Genomic DNA, 24955 nt, shown 5'->3' with positions numbered 1-24955 from the left:
TGAACTCAAAAGAGTAGCATAAAAAATGAGTGCAAATGTACCGAGTTCACAATGGTTAAGAGTGCTACAAATTTGCAAGTATTAATAAATGTGATTTACGCGAGCCTTATGAAATGGAAATTTAACATTGTAGTTAGTTAGGTATTTAGATAATTGTGAAAAAAAAACGTTGCATCGGCCGGGAATCGAACCCGGGCCGCCCGCGTGGCAGGCGAGCATTCTACCACTGAACCACCGATGCTTGTGTTTAATATGTCAAATTGTAAATATATATTATGGTGATCTGAACTGATCACTTTTCAAACATGTGGGCTGTGTTTAAAAATAGATTCGAAGTATATATTTGTATTGGCTCCAACTTATCACTTAACTTTAATATCAATTAAAAATAGATTCGAAGTATATATTTGTATTGGCTCCAACTTATCACTTAACTTTAATATCAATAAGTATTTGGATAAAATGCGTAAACGTTTAAAATTTCTATAGAAGTGAGTAAAAAGCTGACAAAAACTAACCTCAAGCTTAACCTGCGGGTCGGAGACGTCTCTTCCTAGACTTTTTTCTGATTCTTGCATTTCACTTTCATCTTTGCCTCCCGAGAGACATTACCCAACAACCCATGAAGATGCTGCGTTTGACCCTGCCCGGAGAGATTTGGATTTTGGCGCGTGTGCCCCTCTAGAAAGTGACAGTTTGAGTGCGCACTTCTAGGTAAAATCCACTTTCTCCTTCTACCGCACTCAGGCCCTTCCGTGCTATCCATACTCTAATTAGTTGCTAATAATTGTTTAAATGCAGACGCACACTTGACTGGATGATCACGCGTTTGATGGCTACAAAATGTTGATTGGTGGTACCCCGTAATTTGACACTCACGCTCCACCAAACTCTCACTGCGCCATATATACTGCATATATCTGGTCAAAAGAGACCTCGGACTGAAGTACAGTTCACAGAAGATACGCTTCTCCAAGGGGACTTGCGTAACCCGCCTAGAGTTCATTGGCTTTCCCTAGAGTCGCCTATGTGCAGGTGACCTCTGGAGACCTTGGAAAGAAAGTGGTTCGACTCTTATGACACCGGTTTCTAGGGTATTTTATATAGCAACAGGTACAATTTACCATTAAAAAGTATACACCTTATATAAGTGCACACCTTGGGAAGTGCATTTTATAATCCGATATGAAGAGAAGGTGAAACAAGTCTATCTTACCATCTCTTTCATGTGAGCCTTACACCAATAAAACACCAGCACTTCCGTTCTAAACAGTAGATTTTTATTACTTTTAACCATTTGAACCAACCCTCCGCCAACCGATTGATATATAAGATTTTAGAGTTCTCTCAACAACTACAATTCCATTACATTTACTAAATTTTAATTAGTATGACTTCTTTGATTTTTGCTTTGCGAATCAACAACATTTAAAAACTACGTTTCAACATTTTCTTCCACATATTGCTTTTAAGAGAGCACAGCGAGGGAGAAGGATTTGGGATTGTATTCGAGTTGGACCAGAATTTGGCCTTATATATTTGGATTTTCGATAGAAGAAATGCATATAAACATTGCTCATTGTGAACGTTTCGACAATATAACGATTACAATTAGTTCTTAGTTCAGTATGCTACAAACTCTTGGTTTGCCACCAGCTTGGGTTTCTCTGGGGTCTCTTTACACAGCGCAACTAATATTTAATTAGAGTAGTTTTCGGAATTATGGCTACTTATTTGCTTTACCGATAGGTAGTTTAAAAGATTCCCATAACGCTTAGGTTGGCATTAGTCTATTATACAAGTATCACATTCCTTTTGATGATGATATATATTCGGTTTTAATTTGCATCTTGACTCGACTAAAACTACACTCGCTACGCCGGCTAATCCGTGATTATTATTGCTTAAGGGATCACCCGCCGAGGGATAATAATATATCTATCCAGGGACTGAATTTAATTGCAATTATCACTAGGCAGGCTTACGGACTAGTTCACTTAGTTGCTAGCATGACATATAAAGCGCACAGAAAGGAACACAGTAGCGTAGCAGACAAAAACCGAGGGCTATAGCAACCCCCTCCTCTCCTCTATTATCCTATATATTTAGACCATGCCGAATCCCTCGCTGCCCTCGCTGATGGCCAAAAGCAGCGACTTCTCGAACTGCTCGTAGCTCTCGTAGTCGGGCAAACACAGCTGGTTAAAACTGCAATTGAAAAAGTTTCGTTTTTTAGAGAACGCCGAGATTGAAGGCAAATAATGGACGATGGAAAAAGTTCACCCACCAGGTGTGCGCCGTGGGCAGGTTGCCAAAGGTCGGGGCCGCCGTTATCTGGAACTGCGGATTCAGCTCCTGGAATCCCCCGGGCGGCAGCTGGGAGCATCCCGTGGTGAACTGCAGCAGGCGGGCCATCTCCGTCTGGCTGAAGTTGCTCACTCCGGCCCAAAACCAGGCCAAAACCCGCCGGAACTCAGCCGAATTGCCGTTGGCGATGTGGTGCGCCTTGAAGTCGCTGATGGAGTACTCCCCAGTTCCGCACATCAGCAGCTGCCCACGAGAAAATGTTTATTTAACGCTGTGAAATTAAATGAGCTAATTATAAAAGCTTATAATAACACTCACCTCCAGTTCGTTTTCATCGAAAATGCTGAGAAGGTTATCTGGTATAATGGAATTCAAACCCTTGAGGAAGCTATCCACCTCATCCTTGACGTTGTTGCACAGACGCTGCTGAGCCAGGGCGTCCAGGTACTGGTTCTTGGTGGCATTGGTCACCCGCGTCTTGGCCCCGTTGGGTATCAGTTCGATGGTCTTGCTCAGCTGCCCACTACTGGAGTCGTACATCTCCTCCACGAAGTACAGCTCCAGCGTGTCCGTGGCATCCAGATCGGTGTCCAGAATGTACTTGATCTTGGACAGGTACAAGTCGGGATCGTCCTGCTCGAAGTACTGGTAGGTAAGGAACGCATTTAGATAAGATCATGATTTATTATCTCGTTTTGCCGACTAACCTTGTAATGCACCCTCAGACCAATAAGTTGAGCCAGAAAAGAGCGACTGAATCTGGCTCTGACCAGCTGGCGATATGTGCCACCCAGAGCACTCTCAAAGAGACACTTTCCCACCATCTTGCCGGCGAACTCGAAGTGTTTCAGCTTCAGATGGGCAGGACGTGTGGGATTCGGATGGACCAGCGCCTGGTGCTTGTCGTGGAAGGTGCAGAAGAGGCCTCCGCGGGCGTCGAAGAGGGCGCTGCAGACCAGCTCAAACCACTCCCTCCGCAAACCACCCCAGTCGATGCCCTGTTCGCCCTGGAAGGTAACTTCGAAGTTGCCACACCAGTCGGACACCGAGAAGCCCTTCGCGGCCTTCATGCTGCTTTCCAGGATCTTCTCCCGCTGCACTTTCAGGGCCATCTTCTCGTGATAGTAGCTGGCATGGAATTTACGAACCTCGTGGTAGAAGAAGTCCTGCTTATCCTTGAAGGTCTCGGATCCACCAATGTTCTTCAGCAGAAAATGAGTGAAGGTTGCAGCTATGATATTCCGATCCTTGGAGGCCAACTCGATCTTGGGTTGGGCTCCGTCGTCTATGATGAAAACAGGGCCGTGCAGCTGGGACACCAACTGCGGCAGGAAATGGAACTTGGTCGAGGGACACAGTCGGAATGTGGCAATCCTCTTGGGGATGAACTTGAGGATCATCTCCTTGATAGTCACCTGGAAGATCAGCGAGTTCTGAGCCCTCACATTTTACCCGATGTCAACGTGCTCCCCAGATAACCACTCACCTGTTTGGGTCCCACATAGCAGAGCACCTTCCTCGGCTTGTTCTTGGACACACCGAAAATACTCAGCAGTTTGGCCTCGTAGCAGATGTTGTGCTTCCGGGAGGCTATGTTCTTGTGAACCAAGGTGGTGTCGCTGCCTGGAAGGTGTTACAGATTTATTAACTCCTGCTAAGATTATTATCCCCGCACTTACTGCTCAGCACAATGATGTCGAAGTCGCCGTTGGGCAGCTGCTGATCCCGGTAGCTGATCACTGCACGTAGACAAGTCGGCTCCGGAAACAGAGCAGTCACTGACACCCGGGAGTTGACCTTGTCGTAGGCGAAGACAATCGCATGCTGCAGTTTCTCCACTGGAACTCCATGCAGGTCGTATATTGCCACTTGGTAGCCCTAAAAAGTTACACAAAAAAGTCAGTTAAAAGCGTTCTAAAGAAAATGAACATCAGGTACCTGCAGCGCCTCATCCGAATGATTCTGGTCGAACAGACAGGAGTTGCCAAACTCATCCCGTGGCTCTATGTGCATCAAAGTGGGTGCACCTGCGCAGCAGATGACCGTGCTGGCGGGCCTGATGAACCTGGAGCGCCTGGCATCGATGGCTCCTGGCAGGAAGGATCGCAGGAAGGGCGATCCGGCGATGTGGCTGGCACCAATCAGCACGGATATCTTGTACTGGCCCGCAGTGCGAACCGTGAACTTGACCTTGGCGATGTTGGCGTTGTTGGGATCGGTGGAGGAGCCCAGTTCGCTAATGGTGACCACCTTGCGAGTGCCCTCGGTGACCTCGACGAAGAAGTGGTCCGTATCACAGATGGGATATGGCTGGCCGTTGCGCTGGAAGAAGCGCACCACGAAGCACATGGTGCCGCCCACGCTGGCGGGATCCTTCCAGTCCCACTGCACCTTGCAATTGGCGGGCAGCAGATACTTCCCGGTGACATATTGCAGCAGGGAATGGCGGGCCTATGAGTACAAATTCTTTAGTGAGCAATCCGTAACCCAATCGGTATTTAAAATCCCCTGGTGTTTACCTCTGGGGCCAATGAAGGCTGCGTCATGGCAGCCAGGGTGACGAGGCCGGCGACTGAGACGGATACGACCAGCATGCCGCCCCATGTCCAAGCGTCCTGGTGCTGGCTGCTCTTGACCACCGTCGACCAGAGCTGTGCCTTCAGAGCGTCCAGTTGGGCCTTGGACGTGGGCAGGTTTTGCCGTGCTCCTGACCACAGCTGCCAGTCCTTGCCGAGGATCTTGCTGGCCCGTGAGTCCTCCAGCCAGTAGACGTCCTCCAGTGAGGCGACCTCCACGGCCAGCAGCCGTTGGTAGTGATGCTGCAGCCGGTGATCCTTTAGCCACTCGCGCAGGATCAGCTTTTGCTGCAGATGCAATGCGGCCCGCTGAAGACGCTGCTCGTCCAAGGGGGGCAGCTCCGGCAGACGCTCAGGATCGCCGCAGCTCGACAAGGAGGAGATTCCTAGAACAGGCAGAAAGTATGCGATGATTAACAAGGCTTATAATTGCAATTTTTAACAGTGTAGTTCGGCAATGAGGGGATTGGAGCGCCTTACAAGTAGAGGGCCACCAACTTTTCTGGTAATTGAGTTTAATGGTTAAAGTTTCGGCAACTTTGCCGTCATGTCGACTGTTTGCCAATGTCGCCATCAACGTCGAGCCTCCATCCGTCGCTATAACTCTGGGCTCAACGACTTCCGATGGTGTCTAAAATTACAGGACAACTAATTTGGCCAGGCGACTACGTCAATGCCGTCGATTCCACCCATTTTAGTGCGCCCTCAACAAACTTCCAATCAATTACGATTCAATTTTTTATGACTTAACCCAATGCCAAACCGAAAATAGCCAGGGAAACGACACTTAATGCGTTGTTTGTCGCTTATCGCCGGCTGAAATCGAAAACAAGAGGTTTCCCACTGTCACGTAAGGACCTTTTCTCCATCCCCAACCGATTCCTTGAAAGCTTAACCCTGTAGTTACGAGGCTCCCGCTGCTCCTCCCCAATTTCAATTCGGCGAAAAACTTTCATTTGGCATTATTGCAGTTCAGTTGTTTCTGTAGGTTTGACTTTTCACCATGTAAAAATGTAAGTGGGTGACAGAAACAAAGCGGGAAAACTCCAAGGAGGTGAGAAAATCGAGGAAATGGAAAACACAGCGGTTGCATTTAATATGCTAAGTAACTTCGAAGGGGAATAATAAGTTTAACTTTCCTGGAGCCAAGAATAGTTGAAATTTTCACGAAGAGCACGAATCAATTTTCCAATGTATGCCTTTGGAAAAGACGACTATTTTCCCAGAAGAAAATCATTCAAGACTAAAAATCTTTTATTACATTTTATGAAAAAACCCTAAAGATAATTTCGGTAGGATATAAACGAGACTTTATTCCGACCTCAAAGGTGGCTGTGCCAAAAATTGGTAATGTATTTATGGGACACTTTGGGGGTGTGGAATCTCTGCCGATGGTAAGCCCAAAAAGTCAGACCATCCGGCTAGTTAACCTCGGTGAAATGCACTTAAGCCCGGCTCCCACAGCGGACCACAAAATCCAGCTAAGCCAGGGACCGCAGGAGTGCGAAAAAAGTACGGACCACGACAGACCGAAGGGGGGTGGTGGTGGTGGCAGGACCTGCTCAATTCCCCTCGGAAAAAGTACAAATAATAGAATATTCGAGGAGGCGGTATGCAGTTGGTGGTAGGCAAAGTTTGCGTGCCTGACATTCGAAAACGAATTCATTTCGTTACCAATTTCTTTCGTATTTCCAAAGCCCCATTGGCCACCACGCCCAGAATTCCTAACTTGTTCATATTTCGCGCGAAACGAACAACTTCCGTTTGATTTGGCCAAAGCGATAGGAATATGTACGTATTTCGATGGCAGAAAAATGCCCGAACGGCCCACAAAGTGCCCACAATGAAAAGTTTCGTTTCTGCGGAAAACTCGCTTGCCCTTTTAGGCGTCCAACTACGAGAATCCCTGGTTATTTGTATAATTAAAGTATTTCCACTGCATATTTAATGGCGCTGCAGCAAACGACCTTTGGCCCGATGGCTGAACAGGAATTACTAATCGTTTTTAATTAAGGACCAGCGACTGGGTGACGGCGGAAAAGCTGGGAAAGTCAAAGTGGCGAGCTGACAAACAAAGCCGAGGGGGAAGGCGGCTAAATGAAAATGCCTGCCGAAGGTTAAAGCGCGACGTGCCAGGATGATGATGATCGTGATGATGACACAGATGATGGGCATGGGAACGGGCATGATGATGAGGATAAATGTCAAGTGAAAGCTGCGGGGGGAGCAGCAATGACTGATGAGGCCGACTTTTGACAGTCGCAGCTGAAATGATGAGGGAAGGCAGGTGAATATCGCCCCAAGTGAACACGAACACCCACTGAGAAAGGACAAAATAGGGACAGAGTTAATTCCCTTATCAAAAGTTACTTAACGACATCAAAATAAAAGTAATTAAAAGAACTTTGAGCTGGATCTAATTCCACAATTCCGAGCAATTCGATTTGGAGAGCCTCGAGTTAAGCCTCTAATAGAATATTCACACTTGGGCACTGGAAATTCGGTCGATTGTTTTCATTATATTTTCGGTTAGTCTGGCGAATTATTGAATTATAAATAAGTCTATTTCTTTGCCGAATCAATTACTTATGCGAAACGAGCAACGAGGCGTATGCTTGATGTCTTCACGTCGCCCTGCCTGCTGATAGCCATCTATATTTAATTAAGTTTATGGGGTGGAATAATTTAATTTGTAGCATGTGCACAAAATGAGAACAATAGACACATTTGTATGTGAATACAAAACATCATTGCACAGTTTCAAAATTAAATAGTGAGGTTTATTAAAGACTCAGAATGCCTCTATGGAAATTCTTACGCATGGCGCCTCCCACGTTGATGTGGCTAACTACCATGGATATATCGAAGCGGCTGGCATGATCTGGAGGACGTCCCTTATAGACGACAAAGCTGCGGATGAGGACCAAATCGGACCTGAGGGAGGCATCTTCGGGTGAGCAATGCATCTGACCCATTTGTTGTTGCTTGTGTTGCTTGTGTTAATTTTGACAAACAACTCCTGGCTAGACCTGCTGACTCTCGAATTTGCCCGTGGCAGTGGGGATTCGCCCGCCTCCAAACTCTTTTGTTCGCTCATTAGCCCAAGGATGGCAGGTTGGCCAAGGCAAAGCGCCGCCAAAGTGCTGGGCAAATGTTTGCAGAACGAGCCAACTTGGCCTATTAGCCAAGGGCTGCTTAAGGCCAGAAAATACAGTACAGTGCTTAATGGCTAGAATGATTTTTTTTTGGATTTCTTGCAAAAGAAAGCAGCTTACTCAAGCCCTTTAAATTAGTTATGTCTTCTATTCCATTTAAAGAGCACAGAATTTCAATGTTGGTTGGGAAACTAGGAAAGCTCTTTTTTCTGTTACACGTTACATGTCTTTATCATTCTTCACGAAATTGATTTTACAATTTCGAAACGCGCTGTTGTTGCACAATGCCACCTTTTCCAGAGGGATGCACGGAATGATTTCGCTGTTTATTGTTTGCTTTTGACTGTCTGCCCTCGCTTTTCCTCCGCTTTCCTTGCGGAATGCCCCGCTTTTCCATCGTTTTCCCTCTTTTTGTGCTCCTGCTCCTTTGTTATCCCTCCATTGTTGTGCTCTTTGCTTTATCCTTTTTTATCGATTGTTCTCCGACGATGGAGGCTGCAGAAATTACAATTTGAATGACATTCGATCGCAGAGGGGCGCGGGGGGCTGCAGCGGGGGCAGGGACGTAGAGGGGGCGATTAAGGTTGCCACAACAAAAGCCGCAATATTTTCCTTAACCCCCTTGCTCCTTTTGTGTTTGTTTACCAAAGTGAAAAATGATAAAATTGCCAGCTTCATCTTCCACCGAGGACATCCTGTGTGTGTTCCCTTTGTGCACTCAAAAAATATTATCTTAGTTCTTAATATAAAAAAAAAGGTAGAAAATTCACATTTTATTAAACCTTCTAGTCTTTAAATCAACTGAATCTCGCTTTATATTTATTTTCATTTTTAAATCAAATGTTTTTCCACGAGAAAATGATGAAGCTCACTCGCAAAATATTTGATTCACAGAGAAGGGCAGGTACTGTAGTACATTTTTCACCCTTTTTTTGTTATTTTGTTGTTTTGTTTAAGCTGCACACCCGAGTGGAGCTTAAAGTTTCGAGGGGGATATTCAGGCGGCAATCGTGAAGCTGGGCGAGCAAACAATGTGCGCTGGCTGCACTCGACAGCTGCAACAAATTCATCCACAAATATTTTATCTGCTTACAATAATTTATGTTGCCTGTCTGCAGCAGACAGCCAGCAAGAAAACAAGCAGTCGCAGCGAAGGATGTGGGTGGCAGGAATATTTGCATGTTTAATTTAAAATAAAGCGCACTGCTGCTTTGCAGCAGAAACTCATGCTCGAGTGTAGGGAGGGAGGCTCATGCGAATGCAGCACTCACACTGCTGGGCGTGCCACACTTGCCTCAAGTGGCGGCATAAATTCAAATGCCACTTTGGCAACAGACTTGGCAAATTACGTATACGCAGTGTAGGCACACAAACGGCAACAGTCACCTCGCTCTCTCACCCGCTCTGATTTTCTCCGTGTTGGCTCCCAAGTGTCCTTACAGCAAGCTGTGCTCACCTCTCCCCATTTAGGGCCCCTTCCTCGCAGGATTCCCCCACTTCCGTCTTCCCCTCTGTATCCGTCTACTTTCAATATACATCTCGCAATTTAGGCGAAAAATGTAGCCAAAATATGACTGAAATGCTGTTGGATGTGGTAATACGACGTGGATGTGTTCCACTTTCCACTGCTAAACTTTATTCTGTCTAATTACGGCAGACTTTAACCAGAAAATTAGAGTAAATAACGAACTAAATATTTTATTAAAACTTAAATTAGAGAATTAAACTGTGGAAAGGCACTTATTAGCCACTGCCTAGTAAGAAGCATAAGGACCTTAGGCAAATTCAAAACACCTGGTGAGCTCTATAATCTCGAATCTCGCCCTCCAGACAAACTATACTCTTCCAGCCAGAGAGAACAATTTCATTTATTTGGAAAAACATTAGACACAAACACAAGGATGTGCAGAGGCTCGGCCTCCAGGGAGCGACAGCTATGGAGACAGGACAAAAGGACGGGCCAGATAAAGTGACAGGGACGCAGAAAGCGGAAGTGCAGGAAAAGAAGCCATCATCACATAGTTCCCTTGCCCTTTCCCTGCCCCTCCCGAACTGCAGTTTACCTAAGCCTGGACAGACAAAATGAGCGTTGCAATGAAATTTTTAAACACACACCAGGCGCCAGGCATTCGGAAAAAAGCCCCAGTTTGAGGGGAAGGTGTTGCCTTCCTTGGCAATTGCCTGCAAATGATGCCACAGCCGAGAATCTCGGACAAGATGACTGCCTCGTTGGCAGGCGATAAGGAAAAACCAGGCAGGAAAAGCCAAGAGAGGCTCTAGGAGCAGGAAAATGAGAATACAGAGCAAATATTTTAGTTTTTGAAAACTCCAAGCCAGGTAGAACTAACACTTTTGTCTAAGTTTTTTTTTGAGTGCATTTCAAAAAGGCTCTGACTTGAAGCTCTTTTGGCCATCGACAAGCTAGCCGCAGCTGTTGCACCTGTCTACATAGCTCACCTTTGTCTCCTTTCCTCTCCCCCGCCAGCCAGTAGTCCCTTTCCCCTGGTCGCCTCACATTTTTGTGGCAAGGATTCAAACTTGTATCCTTTGCATGCGGGCAGCCCGCACAAGCCGCACGCCGCAACTTTGAAGGCAAACAGATGTTCGCCGCTCACTCGCACACGGGGCATGCCACCCGCCCCTAACCACACCCCCCTTCTCACCAAGAAGGTGTGACATTAAATGTCGCTTAATTTGAGTGCCCCTTGGCGACAGCAGCTGCTGCCGATGGAACTCCGAGTGGCAGGGATTCTAGATGCTGGATGCTGGCGCACATTTGACACTGCGGCTGCTTTGGCTGCATTAGAAAACCGCAGGAGGAAAGGGGCAAATCATCAGCCAGGGGCATTATTCACACTCAGGAATGTCAAGGAGGGAGGGAGGTGGAAATAAATTCTCGAAATAAATTGTACGGACATGAGATGCAGCTGCAATTTGCATTCCATCGATTTATAATTGAGTGGGAGTATTGCAGTTGAGCGCGGGTATGTGAAATGAAATTCAGTGCTGGCACAGAAATTCTATTAGAAATGGTGATTGCAATTGGTCTATGAAAACATATTAAATTGCTTTATGTCGACCATAATTGCTTGGCGATAAATTTTCAATAACAGAGTAGTCAGGCTGAAAATGGTAGGCACATGTGAATTGACCAATGCTTCATTTATTTATGCAATTATAGAAATAGTTGTTGTTTGCCCCGATTAATGTGCCTTATTTAATAAAATAATAATGTTTAGTGGCCATCTCCAAGCAGCGTTGTTCATTTTGCATGCTTATTTGGCACAATTTCACTGCAACAACTCTTCACTTCCCATCGTATAACAATTTTATGGCATTGTTTCAGCCGCACTTCCACAAAATGCAAATTCAAATGAAATTCCAATTGCTGAATTAAAAGTCATTACAGCTCTGGCATTTGCACAATTGTTATGCAAACAACCGCCCCGAAAAAAAACCCTTAACCTACTTCCGGCTGGCTGGCAGATGGTAGGATGTCATAAATTCCATTATTTATTCATTAATTTAAGGCCATTAGGAACCCCATGGCTGAACCTAATCAAAATTTGCACATGGCATAAGCGTTGTTTTCAAAGTTTCGCTGTTTGATCTCTTCTCTGTTTCGAGCAATTTAATTAAGAACGTGGCCTTTTTGTTTTTGGCTGACGGGCGGAAAACTGCATTTTCCCCGGCCTTACACGCGAAAATCCACAAAAACCAATTTGCAACTTTAATGCACACACCCACACACACAAGTGAAGCGCAGGGGCGGAAAACGCCGACGACACGCCCACTGAAAAGCAGTGAAAAACCCACTGACATGAGCCTGCAACTTTTACCTCCGCTTCTCGATTTTTCCGGATTATTTTTTGCTTTGCCTGCATCTAACTGGGTAAAGAGAGGCCAAATTGGGTTAAAACCATAATGCCAAAGTATTAATGTTGCAGCCAGTGGACGGAGGGGCGCAACCGCAAACATGAACCGATTTAGGTAACCGCTACCTCCGTACATACATATACACCCACATATATGTGGCAAACATGGCAGAAAACATTTGCCAACTGCCATCAGCACCGACTGCACTGCACTGCCAGCGAAAGCCTTTCTCTCGAGCCCGGCAATTAATGGCCCGAATGGCAGAAGGGCAGTCATCGGAAGTTTGAATGGCAGTGGGTGGCCAAGCAAATACCCTTAAGGATAGTTAAATCACTTTGGAGTAGGTAAATATATAGGAAATAATAGATTGTTCGATGTGGTTATCTAAGGTAAACCGACTAGTACGAGTACATTGAGATATATTTCAGCAATTGCGTTTCATTTTAGGTTTTATTTAAGTTTCATTAAAGTTGTCGTACATTTGAATATCAACTTCTGCGCTGAATGCTCATAGAACCCTCTGAATATAACCGAAATGTAACCGAGCCCGCTTTATTCATGAATTCCTGCGGGGACACAAGGACCTCCTGTGTGGAAGGCTAGCACCTGCGCCCAATTGTTAGGCTCTGCACGAGGGTATGGAAATTCGGAAAACGCAGGTGGAACATGGAAATTTTGCTTGCCTACAGCCGCACACATGCATACATGAGCAGGATATGCGGCTTTTCCCTTTCATTTCCACTTTCCCCACCCTTCAGTGGCCGCCCTCTTTCGCTTTCACTGGCAACATGAAAATTCGCATAAACAAATTTACACGAACGAAGCTGCATCACTTTGGCATTTGCCAATTGGAGTTTCGAGTTCGTATTTGTATTCATATTTGAGTGTGTGCGTGCATCGAAGGTCCTGCTGTGAAAAATAATTCACTTATGGCGAATTAGTTGAGATAATCACTTCATTGTTTTAGGAATATAGTTAAAAGTTGGACTTGTGCTATATGTGAATATTTCAATTGGTATTTTCAATCTTAAAGCTTGAATATATGGTAAAAATGCCATTTCCGATCTGCAACTCTGTTAAATGACACTTATTGACATCGCTTAATTGTCCGAAAAGGAAACAGTGGAAGCGCATTAATGCACTCATTCCCTTTCAGTCGACTAAATGGAATAAAAAAGCGCCAATTAATCCTATCAGTCGTCGGCCATCGGAATTAAAGTGGACAATCAGGTTGAGGGCTGTCATTAATGAGGTTTCAAGGATTATCCTTTTGACACAATGCTGACTCGCATTTAATTCAATTTGTATCTCGATTTACGGTGTTTGCTGCATTTAACAACGGTTCTACCATTTCGGTTTTTAAACGCCTTTAAGGACTGAATTTTCCTTGGCCAAACACTGCAGATGTTGCATCATTTGGCCTGCACTTTGCCATTTCGATTTCCCGGTCTACAACTGCGGCCAGACTTAGGCCTTCCCGCCCCCGAAAAGCGCTTATACATTACGTGCATAAGAGCACTTTGCTGCCCATTTGCGTTTTGCATTTCGGACTGGCTTTCAGGGGGTCCAAAACTCCCCTTCCCTTCCCCCAGATTTAACCCACGATCTGCCCTCTTCGCAGGTTCGCAGTTATGTCAATGGCATGCAAGCGATTTCCAACCAGTCCACGAATGGGGAAAAGCCAGCTCGAACCGCTCTTGACTTTCGTTTTAATTAGAAATGGGAAAAAGTGCAACAATTGCACACGTGAGGCTCAATGCGAAGGTTAAGCCAGCTTAATTCTGAAGCTTCACGCTGAAGTCTTTAAACGAAAAAATGAATATTTTAGCTTTGTTTTAATAAACAATATGTATCTCTGTGCACCGATATAGCTGCTCAGTGGAAGCGGAAACGGAAGCACTCGAGAATGAGCGCCATATTGCGCATACGCCGCGTTAGCCAAACTCAAATAATGAAACCTAATTTGAATTTGATGCAGCCGGTGCACACGGCCAAGTGCCTCCCACTTTTTATCAACAAACTCACCTGAGGACGAGGACTGCGAATGGCGCATGGTGGTGGCCATGGCAATGGAGTTTATTTCCGACTCGGGCGACCACATGGTGATCTCACTTCCTTTAGCACTTAGCGTTCCAGTTAATGCAGTTATATCGGGCTCGTTCACAACTTAATGTCTAAGTCATGTTGGCCACGGCCTTTCGGATTTTTCGTTACGCCCACTTTTCGTTGTTTTGTAAATTTTAATTTATTAAAAAAGTTTTTCTCGCAAAGTTTTGACATATTTCATGCATAGCTGCGGATTACTAGCCGACGGCAGCTGACTGGGGGCGAGGGGCGTGGTCGTTGGTAACAAAACTCTATATATATGCACACTTTTCGTATTAGTTAGGTAAAAGTTTAATTAAATGAAAAAATAAATACCTAAAATAAAGTGGATGAGAAGTTGAAAGAAGAACAAAATTTAAAATGGAATGGAATGAATAGAGACTGCATCCCTCAATATAATTACCTGGATTTATTGAAAATCCAAACTTTAAAGGTATAATATGTTTCTAATTCTAATAAAAATTTAATCTATTTTCCATTCAAGCATTGTACTGTAAGCTGCTTTATAGTGATTCTTGTTTTTCCTCTTTTCCGCATTTTCTCCTGCAATTTCGCAGTAATTTTCGTTCCTTGCCTGCCAAGAAAATATATGAAACTTGACAAAAGCTTAAATCAAAATGAAAGTTTATTCCCTCCATTTCCCCCTGCCACTTCGTCCCGCCCGCTTTTCTCTAATCCAGTGCCTTCATGACCGCCATTAGCTGGCAAGAGAAGTCTCCTTCCCCCTGGCGCCCCGCAGCCTTAATTTTAAACACATTTTCAAGTGGCAAGTGCCAAATAACAGTGGCAACGAAACAACAACAACGTCAATCTGCATCCTTGGGAAAAAGGGGTGAAAATGGGGAAAATCGAGGGAAACTAGGAGCGTTTGATGGCATTGTAAGCACACACACCTCCCCGCTCCACGCTGTTGCCCGCCTCAAATTGCTGTCATTAACTTGAAAGTGCAGGGAGCAACAAAAGCAAGGACACCGACAGAAACTAAAGTCCTTTTAATTTAAAGCGACACCTATTTTCAAGAACTACAATACTTTTCTCGATAACATTGGCAAATGCCCTGTATTTCCCAGCATTACTTGTAGTCATCGATAGGTTCAGACTTTCTGATGTTTCCAGTGAATCCTTGTTGTTGACCTGGCAAGGACAACTATTCCCGACCTACTCGTACATGTACCTCGTATTCATGTAACTCAACCCATTGCGTGCGCTATTTTGCTGGTTCTATGTAGTGCCTTTTTCTATATAGTTGCGCTATGTTTATTTACGCAGCTGAGACTCAATTACAGTCAAGTGTGTGAGACGTGAGTGGAGAAAGTGGAGAAAGCGGAGAAAGGGGCCATGGTCCTCTGCGAAGAGAAATTGCTGAGAACAGCTCAATAAAAACTACAAACGATTTGCGCGTGCCATCTCGACAGGGATAATAAACAAGCCAGTTTGCAGCCGACAGGACAAAAACATCGATTCGAAAACTTGGCCAAACTGGCAGAAACTTTCGTGTGAAGAGAAAAATGTTTTCTCAAATGAGAGGAAATCAATTTGAAAGATAAGTGTTTCAAATGTATCCAATAAATTGGGCGAAACTTAGATGGCTGCTTAAAAAACAAACTGAAGCTATTGGAGGTTGAGATCTATTGAATTAATACTTGATAACTAGATCTACAAATATCGGAGAAAGTCATAATTTCTGCTACGGATATCTTTCACTATCTATCCATTCAAACTTTAGATATCTCCGCAGTAATCCCATCTTCACAGGGCAATCAAATCCTGTCGGTGGCTGCCACATCGATGTGCAGAAGTCACCCATCTTGATTCGTGGGCCCGAAAGGAAAGGAAAACCTCTGGACAGGGCCAATATTTATTGATGGCGCACTCGACATTGACAGTGGGGCAAAAGCGTGCGGGAAAGTTATGCGGCATCGCCCCTTTCGACCACCGAAGTCAATAATTTCGTATCAGCCAGCGAAGGCAGCTTCTCTGGCGATGATCATCATCATCGCCATCATCATTAGCATGGGGCAAGGTGGCCATTGATGGCGCCATTTTTGTTTTTGTTTGCCCAACCAATGTGCGATTTGTGCTCCTGTGTGTGAATGTGTGTGTGAGGGTCCTGCGACTGTGTGCAGGATATCTGGTAATGTGAGCTGACAAAACTTTCTCCGTGTGTCTGCCATTTGTTTGTCTGCGTTCGTGTGTGTTTACTGTCGGAATATGTAATGAAAGTGAGTTGTTCATTTGCTTTGGGGTCATCAAATGGCCCACACACTGACAGAAAAATTGGCATTAAAAGATTCCCTTCATTTAACATTTCCGTTTCCGCCTTTTGTCTTGCGTGTAAAGTAAATAATGGCTCGTGCCATATTTTGTTGTTTTACGAGTCGACCAAAATATAAAACCAAGCAAAAAATAGTAGAGAGTGGCTACGAAAAGGACAAGTCAGGCCTGCGCTAACCATAACTTGTCATAAGTCTGGGGTTTCTGGAGTTCTCAGGTCAAAGATACGAGCCGAGCCAAATATAGGCATGAGATACTGAAACTTTTATGACTACAAATTTCTTTAGTGCACAGCCGGGTCGAAATGCGTACTTTATGCTAATACAAAGTGCAGGATGAAAAAGGGGCGAGGACTTCGGGGCCAGGACCAACTGGAGGCCGGGAAAGGCGCAGATGGAGCACGACTAGGGATATGGGGGAAATGCGGCTAGATTGAGAGACTGCGGCAATCAATGCTACCGCGGATATCGTGTAATATTGGGCCAAGAACTGACAAAAGCCTATAGGTAAATACAAATATTAGTTTGGTGGTGCCTAAAAGTAGGCAACACAAAAGTGTTAATATGCAAAAAAATATTTTACATCCAAATCAACTTGATGTTTATAGTTTATGCAATAGATTAAACATTTTAAAAATGTATTTTCCCGGAGTATCATGCATATGAAATTCGCTACTATTTTCTATAAAATCAGCTCTAAACTGTTTTCCATTTTCTTTGGCCAGCTCACTTTTTGCACTTTTTGCTCTCCGCCGCTCTTATGCAAGTGGAAAATAATCTTTTGCGTTGAAATGCGCAAATGTTTTTTTGTTTTCCCCACACGCTTTGTTTGTCCATTCAAGGACGCCACAAAAGCAACCAACAATATGATAATTTCGCAAAGCAGGAGGCGACTGAAGCCAAAACGAGATGTGGGAAACTTGGCTGCTGCATTATTATAATTGTGGCTGACAAATGCGACAAAAACAAAAGCAGCAACGAGGATATGCCACAAAATGCTGTCGAGGGCCGTGGCAATAATGATAACTAACCGCAGAAGAGCGTCGCCAGTACAGGTAACTTTCCCTACAAGGAACTCACCACGAAAATCAAGTGATATTTTGGTAACATCATTATAATATTATAGGTTTGATAGGGAAATATTCCTTCTGGGCGATTAACTGTAGACAGTATGTGTGTGTGTGTGCGAGAGGGACGCCTGCAGGCAGGAGGCGTGTTTCCGCCCTGACATCTTTGGCCTACATAACAAAAACAGTTGCAGCTGTTACGGCACCCAGAGAAAGAGAGTGAGAGGGGTAGAGCGGGCAGAAGGGGTGTGTGTCAGAGGGAGAGACAGTGTTAGGGAGGCAGGACGAGAAAGTGAGTGTGAGCGAGAGGGGGGACCCACAATGAGGCCTCTTGTTATTTGCACATGTGTAGCCCTTGTTGTTCTTGTGCGCCTTACGATGTTTTCTGTTTTCCTTGCCGTTTTGTTTACTGTGTTGTATTTTTGCGTTTTCATTTTTTTTTACTTCGTTTTCTGTCTCTTGGCACTTGTGTCACTTTTAACTGCTTGCGAGTCTCCGCAGGCTCTCGGTTGGGGTATAAAACCTTTTAATTTGCTCAGCCGCATACTCCACAGCCCCTACTAGCCAACAAACCTCTTTTTTTCCGACAAAACAAGAGCAATTTCCTTTTAATTTCCTTGCCAGCCGGAATGAAACAAAACATAAAGAAAAGCAGAGGAAACCGAAAAAGGTTTTCGGCCCGCAAACGAAGAAATGGAAATATTTTGTTTGCTTTCTCTGCCTCCGACGGACATTGGTCAATGTTTACCAAACAATTATTTCCTCTTTTTGTCGCACAAACTAAATGCTTCCGAATCTCCACTTACTTTCCTTTTCCTTCCTGTCATTCCCCCCTCGATTGGGCAGCCAATTTTCTTCGACTCGCATTGCTGTCTTTATGGAAATATGCAAATGTTTGCTTTACGCCGATTTCATCTTTCTTTTCTGCCTATCTCAGCTCAATCAACTTTCCTCGGCCGTCGGGTATTTTTGGTAGCGGAAATCGAAGGGAACGATTTGGCGGCGGGAGATCAGCGCGGTTCCATGGTGTAATGGTTAGCACTCAGGACTCTGAATCCTGCGATCCGAGTTCAAATCTCGGTGGAACCTGAGAGAATCAATTTTTTTTATATATTGCCCTATTTATAGGTCTAAAGAATTACATAAACGACACTATATAAAAATACAACAATGCACTGCACAACTGAATAACTTCTAGTTATCAACTTTAAATTTTTAAAAAGAATTCTTAATTTAAGAACATTATCAGCATTTATAACCAAAAATTTCCCATTATTTGGCTTATGTAAGAACAGGTTGAACAACTTTGGCCTAACCTGTCCCCAAACATTGGTACACATAAACATTATACAAATCATTTCCCCAAATGCCACTTTATGCATAATTGACCGCACAAGACCCTTTTTTCTCTCGTGCCGTTAACTCATTAATTAATATGCAGGTCAAAAGTAAATGCGATTTAAAGGTTAAGCGCGTATGTAGAAGAGGAAAACTGGGAAAGGAGGATATTATGGGGAAAATGGTAGGTGCGACAACAAGATTTCGAGTGGACATGGACATGCTCATTGGTAGGGACGAGTGTCATCAAAATGAATTGCCAATTAATTCTTTATGAGCAGACCGATCTGACCAAGTCGAAAAAATACAACAATGACAACCAGTGACAGTTAAAGTAACGAAAATAACAAAAACACGCGGTTAACCGAATAGACAGGTACACTAATAAAAAAAGTTGAACAAATCTAAAAAGTAAAGTAAAGTTTGGACCCCCTAATACCCATTTATAATCATATAATTCGAAATAAATATGTTGTTTATGTATTTTTCCGCATATTTTCCACGCTTCTGTTGCGAAACACTTTGCGCTGCACACACATTGGACAAGCTGGAGATGAGTCAGTCAGTTTATTCAGATGGGATAATGGAACACACGAGCCGAAAACACAGCGGAGGTAATTCCTCCTGGAGGTTGGAGGCCTATAAACTGGCTGCGCACCGAAGTGTGATGGGGATGGGGAGGGGGATGCGGTATAATTTCACTCCGCCAAGCACGCCAACAATAAAAAATTAATATGCCAAAATGTGGAAAATTGTTCGGCGCGAAATTTGCTTTCTGCATGGACCCATCGCGTATTAGCAGAGATTAGTCATGGATCATTAGCTTTGAGTGGGCGTCTCATAGGAGGGAGCTCCAAAAAAAAAAAAAACACGTGCTACCCTATATAGGTTAGGGCTCCTTTTCGTGGCTTTGTTGCCCTCGTTGTCACGGAATGTTGTGACAACTTTTGCGTGGAAAGCAGGGAAAGTGGGGTGAAATATGAGCAAGAACTGAACGCGATGAAGCACAACAAATCATAACTTTTGGTTTTTCGGCCATTTATATTGGTCTTGTTATTGGTTTTATCTGTTTCTGTGTCAGTTTTTGTTGTTCTTCTTTTTTTTGTATTATTTGTTTCTGCCGTTGTACCAAGAGAAAACGGGGGAAAACGCGGCGGCTTCCCAGGCGTGTGGAAATGTGAAACCAGCGCGTCTCAAAGTTAAACCAAAACTGAGCATTTAAGGACTTTTACGATTGATTTTATACCGAAAGTCACACTCCGAAAACCGAAGCCGAGTGACACAGAAAACGCTCGTGTCCAGCGAAAGAAGCCGAAAATTCACGAGGAGCCCTTTCGGAAAAATGAGCTTTTGCTGCATCCTGGGCTCCTCCTTTTCCTCTTCCTCCCTTAAGGCCCTTGTCAAATCCAGCAGGTTGTTTTTTGTTTGGCGGGCTTTATTAAAATTACATTATCATTAGGCACGGCAGCATGTGCTTAATTAGCTTATTTCATTATTTCTAAGCAACCAATTCAAAAGGCTTATGTGAACCCGCTTACTATATTCCAAAATCACACTTTTTCCCCATTTAAAGCATTTTAAACTTGTTTGTTTTTGTTTTGTTATAAATAATATAGATTAAGTTATTTTAAATAAAGAAGCATTTAATCAAGTTTTAAAAAAAAACTTAACCACTTTAAACAAATATTTTATATGAAAAGTAATAATAGATTCTAAAAATGGCACGCTGGGTAACGAGGGTTAAATATTTCCAACGCCTCGAGTTCAAAGACAAGTTTATCAACCTTTTTATAGACATAGCAACAAAAAATTGTTTAACTATCTTTTGGCAGAGCGCCAACAAAAACAATAAAAACTCGATGACACAAAAATGGACGGGAATATCAGTGAGAAACTTTCTCCCAATGATCTTCGTATATTAATCTGTCGACTTGCACTGGAAAAGTGCCTCTTGGCGTTCATCACCCATAGAGGTTCTATGGTGTAATGGTTAGCACTCAGGACTCTGAATCCTGCGATCCGAGTTCAAATCTCGGTAGAACCTAGACTAAATTTTTTTTTTTTTTTTTCTTAAGTAAACTTAGTTCTTTAATAATATTTGAATTCAATACGTATTAAATTATATTTAAAAATTTAACGAATTTACACGTTTGGTTGCTTTTTTGGCTCTCTTTAGAAAAGCGGAAGATCAGCGAGGTTCCATGGTGTAATGGTTAGCACTCAGGACTCTGAATCCTGCGATCCGAGTTCAAATCTCGGTGGAACCTGATTGAAATTACTTTTTTCTTTTAACTGGAAGAAAAGGAATGATCGAGCGATTGTTCTAAAGAAGTCGTGTTCCATTTGTTTGCTCGACCGAAAATAACAAGTTTTTTTTGCAGCACGTGTATTAAAAAAGCTCTAAAAGCTCAATTCGTCAACAATGTACCGAAAGTTTCAGTGGGTGGTAAAGAAAGGGACGGGGCGAGACCCCATCAGCAAATACAACAATTTTAAATTATAAACAAAAGCCAATGGCAACGACTTTAAACCTAGATAAGCCACAATGCAACGTCCCTGTTGATAATTAATTTGTCATTAAATCAAGCAGTACGAGACTCACCTTTATCGCGAAATAACTGCTTGTAGGACGCTAGGTTCTCCGATTCCAGCCATTCGTCGACGGTGGGAAGGGGCGGGGCGCTGTGCGGGGCGGCGGGACGCGAGGACCAAATCAATAGCACTATCTTAACCAGCGAAACGGTGAACATCAAACTCAACACCACGGCAATTAGGACCTTTAACGAGCGTTTCAACATAATCTTAAGAGTCCGATTAAACGCGCAGCCGTCTCTTTCTAGCGGCAGTCGAGAATTTTTGATTTGGCGCTACGAATGTAAGAAATAAGCGAGCAGCAAAACACTATCCGTAGCCACACGCGATAAACAAGGCGAGCATTATTTCAAGTATTAAGTTACTTTTGCCGAATGATTTATGCAGAAAAAAAGCGCAGAGTGCAAAAATGCAGCGAGAGCAAAATAAATGCACTGCGCTGCTTCTTCTTCGATTTTGGCTGCAACTGTCAATCTGATTGTACGGAATTCCACTTTGACCATTCACAATGGCAGTCGAATCAGCTGTTTAGCAGAGACACCTACCACTAAGTAGATACAACCACACACCGATAAAGCACACACGCTTTGGCTTAGTTAAATTAACATTATTAATTGTGTCTTCATAATCTTTAAGTAGTTTTGATGTTTTATAAAAGTAAATTGTGTTTATATGCCAAAAAAAAAAAATTAAAAATAAAAGAATCTTAGTTCAGGTTCCACCGAGATTTGAACTCGGATCGCAGGATTCAGAGTCCTGAGTGCTAACCATTACACCATGGAACCGCTTGATGGGCACACGACAAACCCCATAAAATTTCTACAATACATGAAAATGCTGATTTAGTGGTTTCCATTAACTTTAATTATAACAAATGGAGCATTTTTATTTAAATATTTTCACTAAAAAAATCACGTTTTTTGTTCAAATATCAAATCTTAAATTTCTCTAAGACGTTAGAATGGTAGAAAGTGCTATCCAATTGGTATTTATAGATATTAAAAACAATAATGATAGGTTAAAATACAAAAAAACAGTATGAATTTCAGTATTGAACAAAATAAAAATAAATAATAAAAAAAAATGTTTGTCATTCAGGTTCCACCGAGATTTGAACTCGGATCGCAGGATTCAGAGTCCTGAGTGCTAACCATTACACCATGGAACCGCTTGTCGCTGATTCGTCCACAGCACCTGAGAATTTACGCCAGCCCTTGATGCTGTTGGTTTTTACGAAGGTAAAAGGTCTAATCGCTATTTGCGATGGCCTCGTAAATGCATGGTAATTTGCTCTTCAACATTTTATTTGCTCAATTTTTGTATTTTTTTTTTGCATTTTTCAAGCACTTATGACTAATTTGATTTGCCAGCACGCGCATATCAGTAATCCGTATTCAGATGCATAATCACGAGTCGTTTGTCGGTTTGCATTGCAATGCATGGTTCACGGCACTTAGCCGTAGTAGGAGTAGGGCGAAGCGTAGTATCCTCCGGAGTAGGCGTATGGGCTAGCTCCGTAGTAGAACTGGGGGGCGGGCTCGGGGCTGGCAATCGGGATTGGAGCGGGATTGGCACGGGCAACTGGAGCGGGCACAGCCAGAGCAGCGGCGAAGAGGGCAGCGAAAACGACAACCAGCTGGGAAAGCAAAAAAGGGTAGTACAGCAATGCGTTTTAACCATATTTATATGGTATTCAAATCAATTTCAGTTTGCTCAACTTATCCTAGGAACTAGGATATTGCTCCTATTTCCCCTCAAACTCACCAGCTTGAACATGTTGTTTGCTTTGATTTTCCTTGAGGACTTGAGGTGCTTGTGTAGCGATTGCAGTTTGTGATTTGATGCTGTTCCCCACCTGCCAGCACTCTTATATAGTCCTATAGTCGGCCAAAATTCGCAATCATGACTTATTTATGATGTCGCACTTATGGAGTCTGATCCGATTTATGGCCATTTCTGTTTTGCTCACATCATTCTGATGGGCATAGGTTTATTTTCTATTTTTACTGCGATAGTTTTTGTCAAGCCAAAACAAAAATTTCCCTCGCATTCTAATTACTTCTTATTCTGCGCCGATCTCTGGTGATGGAATCGCCTAGATATAGACTGGCCTTGAACGTGATTCCAGTATGAGACTGGAGAATACATATTTCTTACTACGCTCATTGCATTTTAATTGGGAATTTCGGTTCTCGAGTTTGGTCTACCATTCAGGTGATTGATGATTTGTAGACATCGTCGGGTGTACCGAATGAGATTGCGAATTATATTGTGTTTGATGCGATTTCTATCATGATGACAATTGTTTGCGGAATTAATATTGGCAATTAGTAATAAATTGCGCAGAATGTTTCTATTTGGGGAATTATATTATTCCTTTATGAATTCAAGTCAATTTCTTTCCTATTCTTTTGAACTACTTTAAGCTGGCTTTATGAATACTAGTAATAGTCTAAATGCCTTACATGACGTTATCTTTATTTCTATACGCACTTACTTATCAATTCAAATAGCTGCTTTCCTGTTCCTCCCCAAACAAATCCTCTTATCTCATCGACTTCTATTCCGGCTGCAAGTGTATTGCATTAGAATTGCCAAATCATGTATTCTTAAACTCCCAAATCGATCGAATTGACAATAAAGCCAAATGTTTGCCGCCGGCCAAAACGAAACCAAAAGCCGATATAAAAAGAGTCAGCGAAAGGACAGTGAGTTGACAAAAAGAACGACACACATTTGGGGTTTTTGGGGAAGGGGTTAGTATGGAAAGTGGATGCCTCGCCGGAAGAGGGGGTACTTACTGATGATGGTGATGGTGATGATGGTGGCGATGTCGTCAGGCAAACAGATTAAGAAACAATAACGCTGTTTTGCGCTCAGTACATTTGGCAGGCATTAGGCGAGCGCGTTGAGAGCCGTAATGAGCCATAAACTTGGCCGGCGGGAATGCATGTGGAATACCAAAGTGCGATGCAGTCAGCGATGCGGGGCAAAGCGACTCAGATCCGCCTCAAAACGCCAATGTTTGAGGTTGCGGTGGTATAAAAGGCTGCAATCTGGCAAACATCGAGTGCAGTTCGATTTTGTTTGTCAAGTCGAGAATTAACCCTTTCGTCATCATGCTGAAGCTGGTGAGTGTTTGCTTTGCCGGAGGACAGCAGCCTTTGATCCCGTAATCGCTGAACGAATGCCCTTTGTTTCCGCTCCCACAGGTACTCCTCCTCCTCGCCGCCCTCCTGGCCGTTGCCATGGCCGTTCCTGCTCCGGGACCTAGTCCAAATCCCGCCCCGGTGCCACAGTTTGTCTACTCCGCCGGCTATCCGGCCGTGGGCTACGCCTCCCCGTACGTCTACTACGGCTGAACTTCATATCCGGATTCCCTGAATAAGCCCTTTCGACATGGACATGGACAACCAGTTTGATTTACTTAATACACATAGTTTGGTATATTTTCCATTTCCCAAGAACAATAAATAAATTGAAATCATAGAAATCAAACTCTAAATACCTACTTTCACTTCTCTTGGGCAAAAGCTTTTCACGAAAAGCATTCTGGCAATTTATAAAGTTTTATTGCTCAGAATGCCAAAGTTTTACATTTTATAAATGCAATTTGAAAGTTGGTTTTATTTATGGTGAAAAATCTTTGGGTCTGCAGAGAATTT

The 24955-nt window shown here is 43.5% G+C and overlaps 3 protein-coding genes and 6 non-coding genes across 12 annotated transcripts; 4 read left to right on the top strand and 5 right to left on the bottom strand.

Annotated features, from left to right (window-relative positions):
* Nucleotides 1-170: 170 nt before the first annotated feature.
* On the bottom strand, nt 171-241 carry Trnag-gcc. The gene has a single exon. It is a non-coding gene; the product is annotated as a tRNA-Gly (tRNA).
* A 1017-nt stretch (nt 242-1258) lies between these two features.
* Nucleotides 1259-21745, bottom strand: LOC6617443 (apoptosis-resistant E3 ubiquitin protein ligase 1). 4 transcript variants are annotated; one of them, XM_032719989.1, is made up of 10 exons: nt 19828-19922; nt 13940-14271; nt 4827-5269; nt 4246-4758; nt 3987-4185; nt 3794-3930; nt 3015-3740; nt 2626-2952; nt 2288-2550; nt 1259-2208 (listed from the first exon to the last, which is right to left on the bottom strand). In XM_032719989.1, exons 2-10 carry the CDS (start codon nt 14013-14015, stop codon nt 2106-2108), a joined length of 2787 nt encoding a protein of 928 aa, XP_032575880.1. In that variant the 5' UTR covers nt 14016-14271; nt 19828-19922; the 3' UTR covers nt 1259-2105. The 4 variants fall into 4 exon arrangements, with proteins under 4 accessions (XP_032575880.1, XP_032575869.1, XP_032575876.1 ...); XM_032719978.1 differs by lacking the exons at nt 13940-14271; nt 19828-19922 and adding an exon at nt 21301-21745; XM_032719985.1 differs by lacking the exons at nt 13940-14271; nt 19828-19922 and adding an exon at nt 21301-21745 and having other exon boundaries at nt 3015-3722.
* On the top strand, nt 18378-18449 carry Trnaq-cug. Its single transcript has one exon. It is a non-coding gene; the product is annotated as a tRNA-Gln (tRNA).
* Trnaq-cug lies at nt 20671-20742 on the top strand. The gene has a single exon. It is a non-coding gene; the product is annotated as a tRNA-Gln (tRNA).
* Nucleotides 20894-20965, top strand: Trnaq-cug. Its single transcript has one exon. It is a non-coding gene; the product is annotated as a tRNA-Gln (tRNA).
* A 258-nt stretch (nt 21746-22003) lies between the features above and the next one.
* Nucleotides 22004-22075, bottom strand: Trnaq-cug. The gene has a single exon. It is a non-coding gene; the product is annotated as a tRNA-Gln (tRNA).
* Nucleotides 22076-22386: 311 nt separating this feature from the next.
* Nucleotides 22387-22458, bottom strand: Trnaq-cug. Its single transcript has one exon. It is a non-coding gene; the product is annotated as a tRNA-Gln (tRNA).
* A 118-nt stretch (nt 22459-22576) lies between these two features.
* LOC6617436 (neuropeptide-like 4) lies at nt 22577-23161 on the bottom strand. The gene is made up of 2 exons (XM_002041723.2): nt 23055-23161; nt 22577-22926 (listed from the first exon to the last, which is right to left on the bottom strand). Exons 1-2 carry the CDS (start codon nt 23064-23066, stop codon nt 22744-22746), a joined length of 195 nt encoding a protein of 64 aa, XP_002041759.1. The 5' UTR covers nt 23067-23161; the 3' UTR covers nt 22577-22743.
* Nucleotides 23162-24319: 1158 nt separating this feature from the next.
* Nucleotides 24320-24788, top strand: LOC6617435 (neuropeptide-like 4). Its single transcript, XM_002041722.2, has 2 exons — nt 24320-24421; nt 24503-24788. Exons 1-2 carry the CDS (start codon nt 24410-24412, stop codon nt 24650-24652), a joined length of 162 nt encoding a protein of 53 aa, XP_002041758.1. The 5' UTR covers nt 24320-24409; the 3' UTR covers nt 24653-24788.
* The last annotated feature ends 167 nt before the right edge of the window (nt 24789-24955 follow it).

Source organism: Drosophila sechellia, chromosome 2L (genome assembly GCF_004382195.2).
Source record: "Drosophila sechellia strain sech25 chromosome 2L, ASM438219v1, whole genome shotgun sequence".
Lineage (NCBI taxonomy): Eukaryota > Metazoa > Arthropoda > Insecta > Diptera > Drosophilidae > Drosophila > Drosophila sechellia.
This window is presented reverse-complemented; position numbering and strand designations above follow the sequence as displayed.

What these genes read in the sequence shown, in the direction of transcription:
- LOC6617443 (XM_032719978.1), bottom strand. Translation starts at nt 21,496, where the DNA reads ATGTTGAAACGCTCGTTAAAGGTCCTAATTGCCGTGGTGTTGAGTTTG. An exon ending in GCAGTTATTTCGCGATAAAG is followed by an intron (nt 5,270 to 21,300) that starts GTGAGTCTCGTA and finishes TGCCTGTTCTAG; the next exon opens with GAATCTCCTCCTTGTCGAGC. An exon ending in ATTCGGATGAGGCGCTGCAG is followed by an intron (nt 4,186 to 4,245) that starts GTACCTGATGTT and finishes GTAACTTTTTAG; the next exon opens with GGCTACCAAGTGGCAATATA.